General features: G+C 43.9%; 1 protein-coding gene and 1 long non-coding RNA gene across 4 annotated transcripts; one reads left to right on the forward strand and one right to left on the reverse strand.

Annotated features, from left to right (window-relative positions):
* Positions 1-1125: 1125 nt before the first annotated feature.
* On the reverse strand, positions 1126-1937 carry LOC107279796 (uncharacterized). The gene is made up of 2 exons (XR_001542218.3): positions 1793-1937; positions 1126-1716 (listed from the first exon to the last, which is right to left on the reverse strand). It is a non-coding gene; the product is annotated as an uncharacterized lncRNA (long non-coding RNA).
* On the forward strand, positions 1926-18501 carry LOC4351687 (uncharacterized). 3 transcript variants are annotated; one of them, XM_066306252.1, is made up of 8 exons: positions 1926-2180; positions 4185-4280; positions 11587-11711; positions 11780-11965; positions 12036-12094; positions 12175-12921; positions 17648-17793; positions 17898-18501. In XM_066306252.1, the coding sequence occupies exons 6-8, from the start codon at positions 12488-12490 to the stop codon at positions 18152-18154; spliced, it is 837 nt and encodes a 278-aa protein (XP_066162349.1). In that variant the 5' UTR covers positions 1926-2180; positions 4185-4280; positions 11587-11711; positions 11780-11965; positions 12036-12094; positions 12175-12487; the 3' UTR covers positions 18155-18501. The 3 variants fall into 3 exon arrangements, 2 of the variants coding, with proteins under 2 accessions (XP_066162349.1, XP_066162350.1); XM_066306253.1 differs by lacking the exon at positions 4185-4280 and having other exon boundaries at positions 2041-2180; XR_010738318.1 differs by lacking the exons at positions 17648-17793; positions 17898-18501 and having other exon boundaries at positions 11825-11965; positions 12175-13078.
* Positions 18502-18713: the final 212 nt, after the last annotated feature.

Genomic DNA, 18713 nt, shown 5'->3' on the forward strand with positions numbered 1-18713 from the left:
ATATTTTTTTTTGAAAATAAAATTTATACCATTATATGTTACCCATTAAATTTATAATATAAGATAATTTCCACTTAAAATAGTGTACTCATAATATTATTTTCAAGTAGTGCACTATTTTAAAATAAAGTTTACACAATTATATTGTGTACCTATCAAATAAACAATTCAAGATCTACATTAACTAATTTATACGTGTACTTAAACCGATGACCTATTATTTAAATCATCGGATCTATTTTTTATTACATTATACTATTATTCTCAAATAATGCACTGTTTCGAAATAAAGTCTACACCATTATATTGTGTACCCATTAAATTAGCAAGTTAAAATCTATATTAACAAATCTACACGTACACTAGAATTGGTGGACCCATTATTTAAATCATCGGATGTAATATCCTGAAAATCCCTAATAATAAAAATCACTAAAATTTCGAACTTTTTAAAACTTTTGCATTATGCTGGATGTTATGGTTGCTATTGCTTGCCAAACTATAAATTGTCACGATTGAAGATTAAGCTAAAGCCGTACAACTAAGAAGTAATTAGAATAAGATAATTATTATTAATCCTATAAATATTTGTGTACATGATAGCAAGCCAAATAAAACACAAGTCAATTATTAATAATTACAAATTGTATGTTAAATACTTGAACCATGTCGACAAGTGTCATGACATCTAAGTAACCACGAAGTAGTCGCCACTACAATGATTTTATATATATAGGAGTGTTCCACTAGAATAATTAAATTAACATTTATAACTTTCATCGAGTCTCTCATGGGATGGATTCACTCATGTAAAATAATTTGTCATGCAAATAAATTGAACTTTATATATAAAATAGGTTTATGTGAGTGTTTAATTAAACATTTAGGTCAATATTGTACCAAGTATCAATTTACTTTTATGGAATAATCGATTAAATGTGTCCTTGTAAAATACATTGTTATACAAATAAACTCGACCAATGTGCTATTGTATTATTAAGGTCACATTAGAATATTTAATTAGTTTTTAAGAAATATCAAAGCTTATAGGTTATATTGGATAATTTTTGGATAATTTAATGGAAAGCAAATTCATTTGGGAACTAATAAATAACCAAATAAATATTCAAATCAAACATTTGAATTCTCAAAACCAAAATATATTGATTACATTTCAATTCAAATTCAATCCCATTCACTTTTGCAGATTAGCCCCTCCCTTTCCTTCCTTTCCCTTTTTCTTCCTTTTCTCTCTTTTCTCAGCCGCCACTATTCAATGTCCGCCAACCGTTCGATCCCGTCTACTGCGTGCACCACATCGCTTCTGGCCGCGCCAGTCACGCCCGTGCCGCACCGCAACCGCGCCTCCTTCCCCTCAGCTGCGTCCGACCCCAACCCTAGCCGCACCGCACTTGCCGCTCCGCAACCGTATCGCGTTGTATCGCGCCGTGCGTCGCATCGCGCCGGACCCACGCCCGCGCCCGCGTCATCCCTTCCGTGCCGCGTCGTGCCAGGGCCCGCACCACGCCAAGCCGCACCTCTAACCGCTCTCCTAGATTCTCTCCAGAAAACACGGAGCTGCACCATCGCCCATGTGCGCGCGTCGCCGTCGCCACGCCTGCCTTCATCACCCAGACACGCGCGTCCCATCGCCCCCATCCACGCCCAATGGATAAAACGGAGCCCTCTCCTCCAGCTAGCGCCCAGACCTGCAGTCTATAGGTTATAGGTGTGATGATTAAGCCACAGAACCTTAATGGAGAAGGAGATGAATCTCAGCCGCGTCATCCACCTCATTGCTCTTATCCGATCACCATTAGTACTCTAGCTCGCCTAGGCATGTGCTGGTGATCTTATCCCCATAGTTTGCTTGCATCCTAAGCGAAGCCCTCAACAAAATCCCCATCCCTCTCAGCCTTCTTCTCGTATGCATTTCATCGAACACCTTGCGATCACCCTCTCACCACCGCTAGAGATCACCATTGTGAGGCTCCCCGGCCGGAGCAGGAGGTTAGAGGGAGTGGAGGAAGAGCCGTGCTGCCGCCGTCGCCATGGGGGAAGCCGGGTAGCCGCTGGACATCAAGAAACGCCGTCGAGCACCTTACGTCGCTGCCGTTTGCCCCTGTCCTGCACCGCGTCGAGCTCCACTTCGCTGCGTTTCGCCATCTCGCCATCTCGCGGTACACCCTCGCGCCCGTAGCGTCCTCCATACATCTAATTGCTAGCGCCGGCTTCAAAATCGACGATTAGCGCCCATGGCCGTGCCGCCCCAGCCGCCGTTTCATCGCCGGCGAGCTCTCCGTGGGTAGGCTATCCCGGGAGCTCCCCTCTCCATATAGTTCGTGAAATCGAATCCCCATACCTCGTAGATGCTCCCGCACCCTTCAATTCGGCCGAAGGATGTCCCTAGCACCGAAGCCCCTTGTAGCCGAGCTCGGGCATGGCGTCGCCTGATGGCGCCGCGCGCCCCCGTCTCCTCGCGCGCCGGCTGCCATCGGCGGGAGATCACCGGAGCTCCTCCGCGCCTCACCCTGGCCGTCGCCGAGCCGCCCGCCGCCGTCCCGGCTCGGGCCGGCAACGCCGGCTGCGCCGAGCCGCGCCTCTGCCTCGCTCGGTAACGGGCGAGAGGAAGAAGAAGATGAGGAGAGAGAGAAACCGTGTGGGACCCACATGTGATTAGCGCACAGTAATCCTATCCCTAACGGTGATTATCCCACTCAATGGCAGGTGGGGTCCCTATAGTTAAAATCTAAGAAAACACAATTATATATTTTGTTCCTATGACAGGCGGGACCCAATGGTAATTAAACAAGCAGGTTTGACCCTAAGTCAACCAGGGCCGGTCCCACATGTCAACCACGGTGGGTTTTGGATAATGTTTCCGATTAAAAATAAATCATTTATGAACAGTGCATTTTTACAATTTCTCGGATTAACTCAAATTTGAATCTTTAAATTAGTATAAATTATTCATTTTAGCTCCGATTCGAGTGAAACTTGAACCTAAATTCATCTAAATTCATAAGCTTTCCAATGGTATATAACTCACTATTTAATAAAATATATTAATATCAAATGATTAGATTATGGTCAACTTAAAAATGTGCTAATAAATAAAATTGATATTGTACAGTAGAGTAGATGTCAAATAAATATATTTAACATGTTTTGTCACTGTAGCAACCACATAAACTAAGTATAAGTAATGTCTCAAATGAATGGATGTATAGGAAAATACTAGTGCTTATTTAATATTCGATGGCCATATAATTAAATTCATGACTTAAAAATTAGTTACATAAAGTTTAGCTTCATATTTTGTAACTAAAATATTAATACTCATAGATGAATCTTTAACTTGTTTATGAGAAATAATAACAGAGCTAGTGTGATTAAATCACCTATACGAAATTAATTACTTAATGTCATGTTCTTTGGAATAGTATCTTTTAAGTTGGTAATCTTAAGTTGATAAACAGTACCAACTCGCCAAATCCACCTGCATCACATATACTGTATAGCTTACAGTAAATAGCTCATGCTTAGTAAATGATCTAATACTAGTATGTTATTGCACTCACAACTACTGTACAGTCCATTTAAATCATACACAAGAACAATAACCTACCTTTTTCATATATTAAACTGAGGAGTCTATGATAAGCGTGTATAGTAGATAAAACACTAATTATAAATCTTGACCTCACACACAATTATAGTTTGACCGTGACTTAGGATTATTTATGGTAAAATTATGCATTGAGATAAACTTTAACTATAATATTATGGACCACACTAATCTAACCTACATAGCATGTAATTCGTTGGAACCCTAATACAGTAATATTTGTAGAGCCATGCTTAGATAATCCATCCTGTTAGAACTCTTGTTATGATTAAATTATCCACTGAGCCTTGGTAAATCTCCTGTAGGGTGTCACCATTTAAATTACAATCAAAGCTAGTTTAGCCATGAACTCCACATAGCAATAGTTCATAGATAATTCCATAGTCCTGAGTATTGAGTTCTGTATGTGAGCAGCCATAGTTTGGACTTCGTAGCACCTTACAATCCATTAGCAAGCACGAGTGATATGAATAGCCCTAGGTATATTCCGAACAATTATATTTTGTTTGTGCATATTTGATTGTTGCTTGAATATTGGTTTTCTCGCATATTATAGAAATTGTGTATCGATTAGTGGTGAGGCAACGTATGCAGCTTCCAGGAGGTGAAGGTTGATCAAGATTATACCAAGAATAAGAACTATCCTGAGCAGGCAAGTCATCACTAATCTTTGAGCATGTTGAACCTATTGCGAAAATTATGTTGATTTAAATAAAATTGCATGCTATATATATGAATATGAATGTCCTACTTGTTATATATGCCATGCCTTGATATTGATTATCTGTATGACCATTGTAAACCCTGCTATCGTGTGTACTTAGTCAATATTGAACAAATGCTTAGTCATGCTAATTAGAATCATGCATTCTCATATTTATCAAGTGCTATATGCTTGGGCAACTACCTTAGGGAAGGTAGTTGAGATGCGGCATGTGGAGACATGAGCGCCACATTGCCATGACAAGGATGACACGAACTGTGAAAGGAGAAATAAAATTAAACACTGTTTTCGACTGGGGCGGCTGGGGTACTTGGGTGGAGTCCGGAAAAGGCTAGTACCATCCCTGTTCAGTTAAGGACCGAGCCATGAAGTTAAGCATGAAACGACTCTCGTACAACCGTATTTCTCGTATGGGTATAGACCTAGCGGAGTACATAGCCGAGCGAAGGCAGTATCCCTGCATAGTGGTTATTCTTGATGTGTGTGAGGCAGGGCCTACGGTGGGGCAGCCATTGGTGGGACCGCGAGGGGCGAGTGCTTACAGTGGTGTCGCCATCGGTAGGACTGCCATGTGTAAACTTAACTTAACTAAAACTTAATGCATGTGTGAGTCTTCCCTTCCCGGGAGCGCCAGAACTCCTCTCACTGCTAGAAACTTATGACGCCTAGAGTACAGGAGGATGCAAGTTCATGGAGCGGGTACTACCAATGTGAGGTTATCGAAAGGCTTTGCTGTGGCAAGTCTCATTCGTTGGGACGTAGGCTCATGTGTTGGGCAAGTCGCGGAGTACGGGTAAAGTGTACATCCACTGCAATGTGAGTAAACCAAATCTATTCGAATAGCCGTGCTCGCGGATATTGAGCACCGGGACATGTATTACACTTGGCTAGACTCTAAATTCTTAAACTGGTTGGGTGGGATGTTGCATGATGATTTTGTACTGGTGGAACAACTTCTCGAGAGGCGAGAAGGGGTAGACCCCAGAAAACCATGACGACCAGTGGCGGGAAGCTATCCTTGGGAACACAATGGATGGTGGACAGAACCGTCGCTGTTTAATGAACAATGGAACTAAAACTTGAACAGTTTATGCTAGGTCTTAGGTTTGTGAAATGATATTTGAAAACTCAGCTTTACGCAAAGTAACCATAGCCACTCCTTGTATTATCCTGTACATTACTGCATTTTGTGTGGTGGCTTGCTGAGTACTTTTGTACTCATTGTTGCTCTATATATCTTTTAGCAGAGTGTTGAAGAGAAGCCCTTGTTAGTATGCTTGCGTACCTAACAAGATGATCGGAGTGTGGTTCCATTCTAGGTCTCGTTCCCAGTCGACTGCTTGTGGCATGTCAACCGGGCCCTTGTATTATTTTGTCTTCCGCTGTTGTTCTCTGTTAGTTGTTGGCCTGCCTGGCCCTAATGTAAGCATTTAACTCTCTTAGCCTGAATTCATTCGTGATATGTTGTGATTTGGCTATGTATGTGTGTACCAACTACTGATCCAGGGATTGGTACTGATAAACACAGAAGATTTCCGAGTTCCAAAATCGGGGGTCGACAGAGCTGGTATCAGAGCATATCGACTGTAGTTCGAGAACCTAGATAGAATGGTCGTTAGTTTAAGGACTCTATATTTTTCAAAGCTATTTTTAAATGCTAAAAAAAGATCTGTGAAAACATTCAAACAATTTTTGACGTCATCTTACCTTTCTTGGAAAATGTCTGATTCCGATGCACCGAAAAGAAAAATTATTTTGATACCTTACATCTCAACCCTTCCTTTGAAAAGGCAATCTTACTACTCGATTTGTGATTAAAAAATATTGGTTCTATATTCTCATCTACATTTCAAAATTATAGAATAAGAACCGAAAGCAATTAAGACGCTATAGGAATATTATTGATTGTTGCCGAAACCTCATCCTCGAAAGTAGACGATTGCATCATATTATATGAAAATAATGTGAAGAAAAAGAAAAGAGCAGAAACTAACTTATCGATCATGACAACTTATCATTGTTAGTACTAGTTTCCTTTGGTTACACCCTCGTGCAGTAGAAGTGAAGTCTCGAATAAGCCGTTAGTGACCACTGACAACAAATGTACTACCTTGGCATGGGAATATCGTGGAGAACAATAAAAGGAAGAGAAACGGACTGCGTATCTATAAGAAAGCCATGCAAGATTGCTAGTTATTTCCATAAACATACAAAGATTTGAAGCTTATGGATCAGGAGAAACATAAGATGGTATGCAGATCAGGAAATTTTACTAAAAGGAACGTTGTAAACTACAATGTGGACAAGAATTTAGGGATGAAGGATAAAATAAATATGAATTTCACCTTCCGGTTGCTTTAAAATTCCAAGGACAAGTCCAACTCATATGGCATAATTCCCCCGAAAACTTTGTTTTGTGAATTGTCTATAGAAAATATTGCAAAACAAATTAACTTTTGCATTCTGAAATATAGTTTTATAAAGAAAATTGCTCCAAAAAAGAAAGGAAGTGTTTGTTTCAAACAATGTAATTGAAAAATTGTCTCCCAAAACCGCTTTGAAATTATATTAAAATTATAGGAATGGTCAAAATTAGTTGCAAAAGAAAATTTTCTTGAAAAACATCTGTGAATTTTGGTTCCAAATAATTTATTGCAAAATCATGCAAAACCAAATTTTGAGTGCATGACTTCAAAATCATCTTTTCAAAAGGTTTTCAAAGCTAAACTTCTGGAACTATTGCCTAAAGTTTTGCTTGAAAAGGAAATTATTATGAAAGCTTTACAAAAGCTTCGTGAAAACTGTTTTCCAAGCGATTATTTCCATATGAAAATGTGGCAATTTCTAAAAAGGTTCTAATTTTTTTTGAGTTTTCTTTTGGGATGTTCAAAAGTATTGTTGTCTCAACTATGAACCATGCATACAAACTATATAACATTTTGGCCCTGTTGGCAAAAAAAAGAATATTTTGGACTAAGAGTTGATTACATAATAATTATAATGTATTGTGTTATGTCATATTTGGATTTTGTACTAGTTGTTCGTACATGTGAAACAAATCATTATATTATAAATGTCAATAGAACTCTTACTAAGACAAGGGTGTTATAAAGTAGTTTAAGGCCCTCTTTTTTTTCCAATTCCATATTTTGGACTTACGTTTGTACGCTTTCCAAGTTTCTAAATGGTGTCTTTTTTAAACAATGTTTTAACTTCTTAGAAGTCAAATCATTCGTTTATACCCTCAAATAGCTATCACATAAATCAGATAATTCATCAATTTCATATCCTAAACCGTAAGATGTAGTACACATATTTTTTTCATGCGAGTCATGGTGATCAACAAATAATCAAAATCGTAAGATGTATATGTAAGAGCTACTATGAACAATTGTAAATAGGTGTCAAAATTAATTGCTATTAATTAGATATCTAGTGGCTTGCCAGCCACATAATTAATTTCTCTCTACATGTATATAAACAAGGACGAAGCAGGAACAAATATTACCATATTCTCATATATATTACGCGGTCAATATTCTAATTACATGTGTTAAGTCCTTTAAAATTCCTTAAAATGCTCTCAAGGTGTCACATAGTTCTATAATAAATTAGAGCAAGTATTAGAAATTTTAAGAAAAAAGCAAAGTATCTATTTCTTGATTTTCACTTAAAACGGTAAGTCTAATATTATAAACCGTTAGATTAAATTGATCTCAGAACAAACTAAATACTACGAGGTCCCACCTCTCCTCCCGCGGCATAGGTATGCACCTACATATGTCGGTATGTAAGCTTCCCCTCCCTTTTTTTATTTTGATCTCTTTCTTCTTTTTTTGCATGCATACGCTTCCCTTCTTTTCTTACTATATCATACGTCTTCATGAGATGATTTAATCACAAGAAATTTGAGTATATTGCTCTCGCATTTTTCATTTGTGACCATACTACATGGTATATATATAGTTGGACTGTATGATAATTAACTAGCAATAATTTCTTATTTACTTGAGAAAAAAACATGATTCAAAAGTCGTAATTACTTAATCCATCTTCTACTCAAAAGTTTATGAATGGTTTTTTAAGATACCTTAAGAAAAATAGAAACCTTAAATTATTATAAAATAACATTATCTGAACTTTAGTTTACCCTTAATCTATGGGACAAAATTTTTTAACAAACAATAATCTTACATTTCAATAATATAAGTGTCCGTACATGCGCGCGGGCCACCTTCCTAGTTATCATATAAATATGCTTGAGTACTAGCTTGCACGATGTTACCATTTACTATAATTTACATTCTTGTACATGAAAATCAAAACAAAAAAACTTATAAATTAATGACATAGGAAGAAATCTGAATCTTTCCTTGCACCGGTTACATCAAGAATTCTGTTTGTCTATCTGCAATGCAACTCCTCAAAATAAATCCAAATGGAACAATCAGTATCTTCCTCCCTCATCTTCCTCTCTGAATCTGTAGTTTCATTCGTTGTAATTAATTCACCTCTCTTCAGATCGATCGGTAAACTGATCTAGACACCTACTACTGCATCTGCAGATGATTGTTCAGCAGCTGCTACTGGTTCAGAGGAATCCTAAAACTGAAAACCAGTCGCAGTCTCTGCACGCTGCTGGTTGCAGTAACCTCCTCCAAAGCCACTGCCCCTTGAATCACTTGGCAGTAGCAACGGTTTCTTGGCAACGTGCACTGCTGCCATCATCAATGAATGTTTTAATTTTTCCCAGTTGAAATGATGAATAGATGCTCTATTCTTATTTCTATCTAGTGCTTTACTGCCTAACCTTCACTATAGTTTTTGAGTTTGTTGGCAAAAAAAATCTTTGCCTTGAATTTGAAACTTGTGGATTGCATAAAGCATGATCTAAATCTAGATTGTTGTTGGATATGAATTTGTGAAATAGAGTTGCTATGGTCTTTCTCTAAGTGATACTGGAATTCCGGAGCATATGTTTTTTTAAAAAAGAATAAAATTTATAAGTTCCTCAATAATATGATGATCTTAATTGAATAACCCTATAATCATATGTTGCTTCTTTTTATGCTGTCTTGACCAAGATACCCACTTACGTGCACCCACCATATACTGGAGATTAACAAAATATGCCTTCCACCTATCATGGTTGTTTTACCTCTACCCTAGGTGTGAGCAACATTTCCATCCACCAAATAAATATTCCATCATGTCCTTAAAATGTCTCTCATATTAGTAGCTTGCAATAAAATATGGCTAAAAAAAGAAAGAAAGAAAGGACATGGAAGGTAGAAAATATTCTCAATCATTAAGAGAAGAAAGAAAATGAGAAATACAGGAAAAGGAGTGCTCATTAATATTTTTGGGCAATCATAAAAAATAGTTGGAGAAAAACCAGTCATATCTCAAGATATTATCTGATATGACTGAAAGTTAGGAATAAAGCTTAGAAGTGTCGACGGGGGATACCCATAGACCGGATATAGAGAGTATTGGGATCCGTTGGTACGAGGATCTATGTAGTACGACATCAAGCAAACAAAAGATAAGGATTATACTGGTTCAGGTCCCTTAGCAGGTAATAGCCCTAATCCAGTTGGTATGGGATTATATGATGGAAACCACAGATTACAAAGGGAATAACAGAACTCGGTGATACCGACGAGAACGCAGTCGAGTTGGCACGACTAGATCTCCCGGCCTGGCGACTTGGCTCCTGTAGGCTCCAGCTCCGTAGGCTGTGGGGATGTGTTGGCAGTAATATTCGATGCCTTAGGTCCTGCCTAGGGGGTCCCTTATATACCGCGGGTCAGTTGATCTCCAAGTAGGACTCGGAGATATCGGACCCCTCACGATATAGTAAAGACCCAGTATTGTCCGAGTAGAACTCTTTCCGTCCATAGATTCTATTTCTATCACGGGTTAGATTTCCTTTATGTATACGGAAACTATCCGTACACGCGCGGGTATACCGTATCAGTATACAACGTACATCCAAGGGTAGATGGTATACCTTATCCGTAACCCTGACAGTAGCCCCTGACTTCTGCTTAAATGAACTCATGTCATTGATCGCGACTTCTGATGTCGGAATTGTCGTTCTCATCTAGTCGATCTCAGTGCAAAAACCATAGAGACAAAGAGCTATCGACAAAAACCGCATGAAGTTCAACGGTCATGAGTGAATTTAAATTGAAGTCTGAAAACTACCGCGCGCAACGGACCCAGAATTTTCCGGCAGCAATCTCTCTCCTTTCCTTGGAATACGCGTCGTCGGTAGTGCGCTTATTTAAAGGGATTTTGGGAGTCCATTTGAAGTCCATTTGCCAGAAAACTCTCCTGCCTTCTAGCGCCCTTCGTCTTCTCCGCTCTCCGCAAAGAAAACCCTAGCTTGCTTCTTCCCTCTTGTTCTCCGGCGATCCTCCGACGGCGATGGATCTTGAGAAGTCTACCTCAACCACCGCGTCCTTGAGGAAGCTGCAAGACGACGGTGCCCTCCCTTGTCGCGGGACCATGCAAAGGGAGGCAGGTGGTATATAACCTAAACCCATCTTAGGCCGCATGGTTGTCGTTGAAGATTACATTTCTTGCGGTTTTCTTCCTCCGCCTTCTCAATTTCTTCTTCTTGTCTTGAATTTCTATGGCCTTTCTTTGCTTCACTTGAACCCCAACTCCATCGCATTCCTTAGCATCTTTTCTCATCTTTGCGAGGCCTACATTGGGGTAGAGCCCTTCCTTGATCTATTCCGCTTTTACTATGAGCTGCGATGGATGGAACCCAACAGGGTATCTGGATGCGTTGCATTCCAACTTCGGGATCGGCTGAAGTCGCGTTACATCCCCTTCCAATGCCCCTCTTCTCACAGCAAGTGGCGGGCGAGATGGTTCTATCTTCAGATAGAAAACTCGGATCCCGTCCTTGTTGTCCCTAAAGAACAACCAAACAAAATCCCTGAGTGGACCGCCAAACCCGCCCTGACTCCCTCCCTCCAATCTTTTATCGAGATCATCGATGATCTCCGAAATTGGGGGTTGTCGGGGTACGAAGTCGCTGCCGACTTCGTAGGTAGGCGGATTCAACCGCTGCAGGCCCGTGCCCATCCGGCCTTTGATTACTCTGGGCCAGAGGACACGACCCGGATCTCTCCTCGGTGTATTTTTGCTCGCATTTCTAATCTTGTTCCGAGTCCATCTGTTTCTCCTAACTTATCGAGTTCTCGTTTTCGATTCACAGGTCTAGACAGTGACACCGGGGGGCGCCGCGTCAGTCAGGTGATCATCAGCGCCCCCTCAGCGACGGGCGAGATCTCGATCCCCCTTTGCGAGAAGGGAACGGCCGAACGCGCCGCTGCGATCAATGTCAGTGTACTCGATGATTCCTTTACATCTTTCTCCTCGAGATCGTGTCGTGACTTCACGTTGTGCAGGCTCTCCCTCTGACGGACGTAATCGGGCCACTCATGGACCACCAGGCGGCAGCGTCGTTGAAGGAGAGCATCGCCAAGGAGGCCTCTGACGCTGTTGCTGCCACCACGAGTGGTAGCAACGTCCCAAAGAGGGGAAGGAAATTCTCCTCCGTACGAGGGACCCGTCGGAAAGCGAAAAACTCTACGGTAAGCTTCTTTGTGGTTCCCTAACACGTAGTCGGAACAACTTGATCTCATACCATTTCATCTTACTCAGGACTCGGACGCGTCTCCTCCACCTTAGCGAAGGCAAAGGTTGGTGACGATCGGTGAGAAGTAAGTAAACATTTTTGAGGTCTTGTCATCTTCAAAAATCCGATCACCTCGCCTCATGGGGAAGAGAAAAATCTTCACAGGGCGGCGCGGGCAAAGACGGCACAAGGTGGGACTGATGCCGCTTTCAGCGTGTCCCCTGCGGCGACCTCGCTACTAAGGACCAGGAGGCGGCACGGAGTGGCCCTGCTGTCAGCCTCATGCCTACCCGAGGCCCGTCCACCGATGCCCTCACCTGGGAGGAGCTCCAAGCGGAGATGGAGCGCATCCTCTAGGCCGGTGCTCGCGGCGTAGGTCACGAGATCGAGGAGGCCAGGGCGGCGGCGTCATCGGCAAACCAACGTGCCGACTAGCTAGCGAGCGACCTGGCCGGAGGCCCACGAGGACCTCCTAAAGATGAGGGAGCTAGTGGCCGGCAACGAGATGCAGCGGCGCGGACTCGAGCACCGGATGTCCGAGCTCGAGGGCCACATGATCGACATCTGCGGTTCGCTGCGAACGTCATTCACCAGCCTGCACCAACTCGCCGGGGAGTGTAGTGTCACGACTACCATCCCGGCGCATCCCGATGAGTTCTCGCTGACGTCATCGCTTGTGGAGCTGGCTACGGCGATGGAGGAGATCACATCCAAGCACGCGGCTAGGATCGGGGAGGAGACGTCCAACGGCATCTACACCGGGGCGTGCCATGTCCTTGCGTGCATGAGGCTGGCATATCCCGATCTGGACCTTAAGAAGGCTTTGGATCTGGGGGCCGCTGATGACGCACGCAAGGATACGATGGAAGAAGTCGGTGACTTGGGGGAGTCCGTCCTCCCCCTTTTTGAAGAGTAGGACATTTGTTTTCCCTTGTACCCCTTAACCTTCATGCTGTAAAACTTGTCTATGGATCCGAACTATTCTTATCTGAACAACTGTCTGATGGTATTTCTTAACGACATTACTAGAAATATAATTCCCAGCAATGGCGTAGAAATACTTCTGGTATATTATGGTTACAGAGTTCATCCGCAAGCGCACGGATATACCATTGTAGCATTTCACTCTAGAGTATTCCAAGGGTATCGTATTTATTTTATCCCGTGGGAAGATCATGTAGAGAGAACTCAACTAATAATTTATATATTACTTGTGATAATCATATTCTAAATAGGGGTTAAGATAATCCAAGGGTAGAGTGACACACAAGCATTAACTACTCATTCTCATAATATATCATCTAAGCTGTGTGGAAAGAAAAGAGAAAGGAAATCTACTCCTATACTTCTAATATACATAGTATACATACATTCTAGTTAACTGATATACTAGCTAATACCCTCTATCCGATGCTCTCCTGGTACTTTAAGAAGCCACCCCTGACTGCCGAGTTCCTTACGACAGCCCGTCATGACCATACAACTAGGGCTAAATACAGAGGAATACCCTCCCCAGGAAATTAACTTAGGATTATATATAGGCGCGGAGGAATACCTGTACTGAGCTGTCACCATCAGCGGCCCACCTCTCATCCGCAATATATAACCCCAAATAATGATATCCCGTAATCTAGACACCACGTCTAAACTACCAGATACTACTATAATATCATCGTCATGACATAGAGTAATTGCATAAGCAAACACTGTACCCGTACCAAAGCATCTCCCAGATAAGCTAGCCGTATATTCAGTATAACAAGAACATAATGTAAAGTAGGTACTTATATACTCGGAGAGTATTTTAATACCATAAATGTATATAGAAGAGTATTCTAATAAAAGTACAAATCTTACAAAAGAGAAGAGAAAAGCTACTAGAGCCATTGCTTAAGGTGTGTGTTGAAGTGAAGAGAGTGAAGCCTTTATATAGAGGTGGTTATGACAGTTGTGAAAGGGGGATTGTCCGAAGTACCCTCCAAACGTCATTGGGGTGCAATCTTGGACATCCATGCCAAACTGTGGCCTCAACGGTGGAGATGGGGGTTTGGCCGAATGTCGCGACCGAGAAAATTGCATTTTCCCGAACGCTAGTGTATTAATCCCCGTCCCAGGAAAAGCCGGGGTACACCATACAAACATGATATAAAAGACACATCTTTATTATATCGATAATATTTACATTATTACAAAGGCACTTAAGGCCTGACAATAAAAAATAAACAGCAGCGGACTAGCGGGCCTACGGCTCCATCTTCACAGGCGCTCAACTGGGGTGTAAGCCAAGACTCCACCTAAGACATCTTCTCCAAAGCTTCTCTTACTGAAGGGGGGAGAAAGATAGAGCAAGAATGAGTACAACCACAGTACTCAGCAAGCCACACCGGCGGATGCACGATTAATGCAAGGGGGTACAAGGGGTAATGATATAGGGGTTAAGTTTTGCAGAAAACAGCATTTAAAAGTCACTTAGTTGCCCAAAGCCATTTTAAAAAGACGATCCTAGAGCTACACAGTATTATTAATCAAGGTCGTGAACCCGCACGAACCTGCCTTAACCCAAGGCCTACGATGATTCAGACCGAACTGGCAACCCGACCCTGGATCCCAGCTCGTCCCAAGCCAACCCAGGCCAACCATTCCACATTTTAGTTGTTGAGCAAATTTTAAGAATTAAAACACTAACTTGGGTACATTGCTTGGCTTGCCCATAACCGAGGGCGCGGCTATTCGAATAGATTATACTCTGATCAGAGGTGTACATCTTTACCCACAAGACACATCTTCCTCATGTGTAACCACGTGCCACATACCACCACGGTATACGGACGGAAGACGTGACATAGTTCCCAACCCATCCTAGCCATAGACAAGAGTACCGACCCAATCCCACCTACGGCCGGAACCTCCGGGACAGGTAGGCAGGATTGAGCCCCTAGCAGCAGGACACCAGCCCTGTGCCATGACATCTCGACTACCGGGCCGCAGCTCGTGTAGCCTTCATTTGTCCTAGAGATGTCCATCGACCCCCGACTTCGTCCATCTCCATCCGTGTACTTTTGTTTATAACCAGACTGAGCCACAAACTAAGCCTTACCCACTAGACATGTGGAAGTACGGTAGTGCTTTGCAACAGAGGCCCGAAGACCGGTCCTTATATGGCCGAGGTGCTACTATCAAAACCATGCACCCCGAGCTCAGCCTAAAACCATTTTGGGGATTTTGAATAGAGGGGGCGGTGTGAATCCAATTCCACAATAAACCAACAATTCCAAAGTGTCCAGGTGATATGAATATCCCAAAGTCTAGAGTTGTAAAACCGCCTAATGTTACCTAATTAATCAGCGAAGCATCTACCTAAAATTATACTAGTGGTACTATGAGTAGAGTGTCCACTAGTTGGGGTTTTGTTTAATCTAGGGTGAACAAGGTAATAATAACAATAACAATAATAATAAGGTCATAACAAAGGTAGATAGGCATGGCTAGATAAAACAGTGATAACGCGGGAATTTAAATAAAGTGATAATGCAATAATTTAAAGCAACATAATTTTATAAACTGGGATTCAATATGTTCAAGGATGATGTGACTTGCCTTGCTCGCTTTCCCAAACGCCGGCTTCAACTTCCACGAAGAGCGGATCCTCCGAAGCTGCAGCGTCTACACGACCAACGGAAAAGAAAAGGCTTTTACTCTAATAAACTCCATATAACAAGCAGGAACAAAGCACAAAAATGGGTTCTTGACTTCTTAGGGAAAAATTAGAGACTTGAACGGTCCAATTCCGAGTTCAAATGGCCAAGTTATGGCCATTTGAAGTTTATATGCTCTTTAAATGAATATTTGCGAATTTGTTCATTTAAATTTTAATTTAAAATGGATTTATTGCGTCAGCCGAGGGGAGGAGCGCGCGGACCGGGTCCACGGGGGTGGGGCCCACGCGGCAGCCCCACGGTCCACGGTGGACCGGGCGCACCCGGGCTCACACCGGCCGGCGCCGTGGGTCCCACGCGTCAGCCGCACCCGAGGGCGCGAGCGGCTGACAGCCGGGCCCCACGCGGCAGCCGCACGGCGCGCCCGAAGGCGGCCACGCCGGCACAGCCGACGGGAGGCGGCGCGCCCGCGTCCCTATGGTCGCCGGCGGCGGCCATAGGTACGGCGGAGCGGCGGCCGAGAGAGGGGAGGGAAGGGGGAAACGAAGCGGCGGTCCACGGCTCACCCCGGGTCGACGGCGACGACGGAAACGGCGACCGGAGCGGAGGAAGGCGGCGGCGCGGCTCGGGTGGACGGGGTCGACGGTGCTCCGGCGGTCGGCGAGCGAAACGGAGGGGTGGACGAGGTCGCCGGGGATGCGGCGAAGCCGAAGGAGGCGGCGCCGAGGGGAGAGGTGGTCTGGGACGACAACGGCGGCGGACCGGAGCTCGGCGGCGACGACGGAGAGAGAGGGCGACGGCGCGAGCTCGACTCCGGCGGGGATAGAGAGCGGCGAGTGGCGGAAACGGTGGAGGGAGGCACGGGGAGGGTTTATATAGGGTTGGGAGTGAGAGAGGGCGGCCGGATGAGGGGGAAACGGGCGCGGAAGATCCGGCCGCCATTGATGGCGCCGGCGAGGTTAGGGGAGAGGTTTCCAAACGAATCCGAGGGAGAGAGGGAGGGAAAAAATGGGGGGAAAGAGAGAGGAAATCACGGGGAATAATTCCCCCCTATTGATTGCACGCGGGGACGACGGGATGCGGCGGATTCGGCGGCGGCGGCGGCGCTAGGGCGCGGACGAGGCGGCGGGAGCGGCGGGAGGACAGGGATGACAGGTGGGCCCCACCCGTCAGCGAGGGTGGCGGGCGGGCCCGCCCGTCAGCGGCGCGCGCGCGGAGAGGAGGCCGAATGGGCCGCGGGGAGAGGAGAGGGAGAGGGAGGGAGCTGGGCCGGACCGGCCCAAGAGGGAGAGGGGGAGGGAAAGGGAACTTTTTTAGGGCTTTTCTTTTTATAAAATCATTTTAACTTTGTTTATTTCTTAATAATTATTATTTGTGCTCTGAAAATTCCACTAAAATTTGAGGGCTCTTTTTAGACCAAGGAGAATTTAACAAAAATTCTCCGGGCCACATTTGAATTTTTCTTGTACGTATTTTAGTGTTTGCCAAATTCTTTTCGAATTTTAATTAATTCTATTATTCCTTTTAGAAAATAATTTTTATTTCGGGATGAATTTATCAGGACGTGACACCGAACCCCCTGGTTTGGCTGAACCATGGGCTGGCCCAAACCAGCCCATCTTCGGTTGGCGACTTCCTCTATTGCTTCACTTTGTAGACTTGTGAATTTTGGCCCAATTCATCGTGTCAATTCTGAGTTCTTGGCCCATTCATACATAAGTCTGGTTCTCGACATCGTCCGATTGATTTATCGTCTATGTTGATGTCGATTCTCCTCCACTTTAGTGTCATTCTCTACAAAAAGGTTAGTATACCTAATACTAGTGGAATATTATTATTCTAACAAACATATGCATTGCAAGCATCACTAGTTCTCTCCTATTTTGATAATATTGACGGTCGAAACTGTTTGATAACGACCGTCAACACTGTCTCCCTTGTTTCCTTAGCATGTGATTCTGAGTACTTTGTTGTCGTTGTAGATATATTGATGTCGAGGATGTCCAGCAGCACGGGCAGCCCGATATGCCGGTGATCGTTCCGGCGCTCACACTCGAGCCGTTCGTGCTGTGGGAGGAAATTAGTCAGGGCCCGTCCGCGGAGGCAAACATGGCGATGACGTTGCTAGGTTTGTATCTTGCTCTCCTTCACTCCTTGTGTTCGGATTGACTTAATTAGCTGTGTTCTCGGAAGAGAAGAATAGCTTGACTTAGTCTTTTCCGTGTCGGGCAGATTTCAAGAACATGTTGGCTGACCGAGCTCGTCGAATCCGATATTGGAAGACGAAACTCGAGGTGGTGGAACTCAAAAAAATCATGGTGCAGGTGAAGAAGGACCAGGCCATGGAAGCTCTCCGGGGGTCACGAGGTGTGGTTCAACTCGTACCTCAGGAGCTGTTGCACGTCGATGGCGAGGGTTTGCATGGAGCTCTGAGTTCCCCGCGAAGATCCCGAGGAGTCGGCGGCTGGTTATATCTCGTGGTTGAATGAGGCTTGCGCACAGCTCGAAGGGATTGGCCAGCGCATCGACGATGCCCTGAAGCAGGAGTGTCGTCGAGCGAGCCGCTATGCCAGAGGACATGTGCTAGCCTGCATCCGAGATCATCGTTCGCAGCTGCATCTCGAGTTCCTTCGCGAAGGGTTCTCGCGTTCTCGGAGGACACCTGCGGAGATCGACGGTCCTGCGGAGATCCGCTCCATGGATTGGCGTTGGCCGTCTGGTAGTTTTTGTATTATGTAGAAAAATATCTCAAGGAAGCATGTAATATACTTTGAAGTATTTATGACTTGTAAGAAATACTTGTAAAATAGAAAAGGAATCTATCTAAGTTTTCTTACTCTGGGCATGTTGTGTATGAGTGTTTTCTCACTTTGTGATTTCGATCAGTCACTTGAGCTATACACTCTCCCTAGCCCCTAGCCTTGTCGGAGAATCGTTCTCGGAGGACAAGGCTTTTAGACCCTTGACCTGCCTTGGTTGAAAAAAGCACTGACCCTAGCCCCCAGCCGTGAAGTTGGAAAACTCAATTTCCGATTACACGGCTTGGTT

This window comes from Oryza sativa, chromosome 12 (genome assembly GCF_034140825.1).
Source record: "Oryza sativa Japonica Group chromosome 12, ASM3414082v1".
NCBI lineage: Eukaryota > Viridiplantae > Streptophyta > Magnoliopsida > Poales > Poaceae > Oryza > Oryza sativa.

Excerpts from the sequence above, each read along its gene's own strand:
- LOC4351687 (XM_066306252.1), top strand. The coding sequence starts at position 12,488 with ATGAGGGAGCTAGTGGCCGGCAACGAGATGCAGCGGCGCGGACTCGAG. Across the intron at positions 12,922-17,647 it reads GTCCTCCCCCTTTTTGAAGA|ATATATTGATGTCGAGGATG; the intron begins GTAGGACATTTG and ends TTGTCGTTGTAG. Across the intron at positions 17,794-17,897 it reads CATGGCGATGACGTTGCTAG|ATTTCAAGAACATGTTGGCT; the intron begins GTTTGTATCTTG and ends CGTGTCGGGCAG.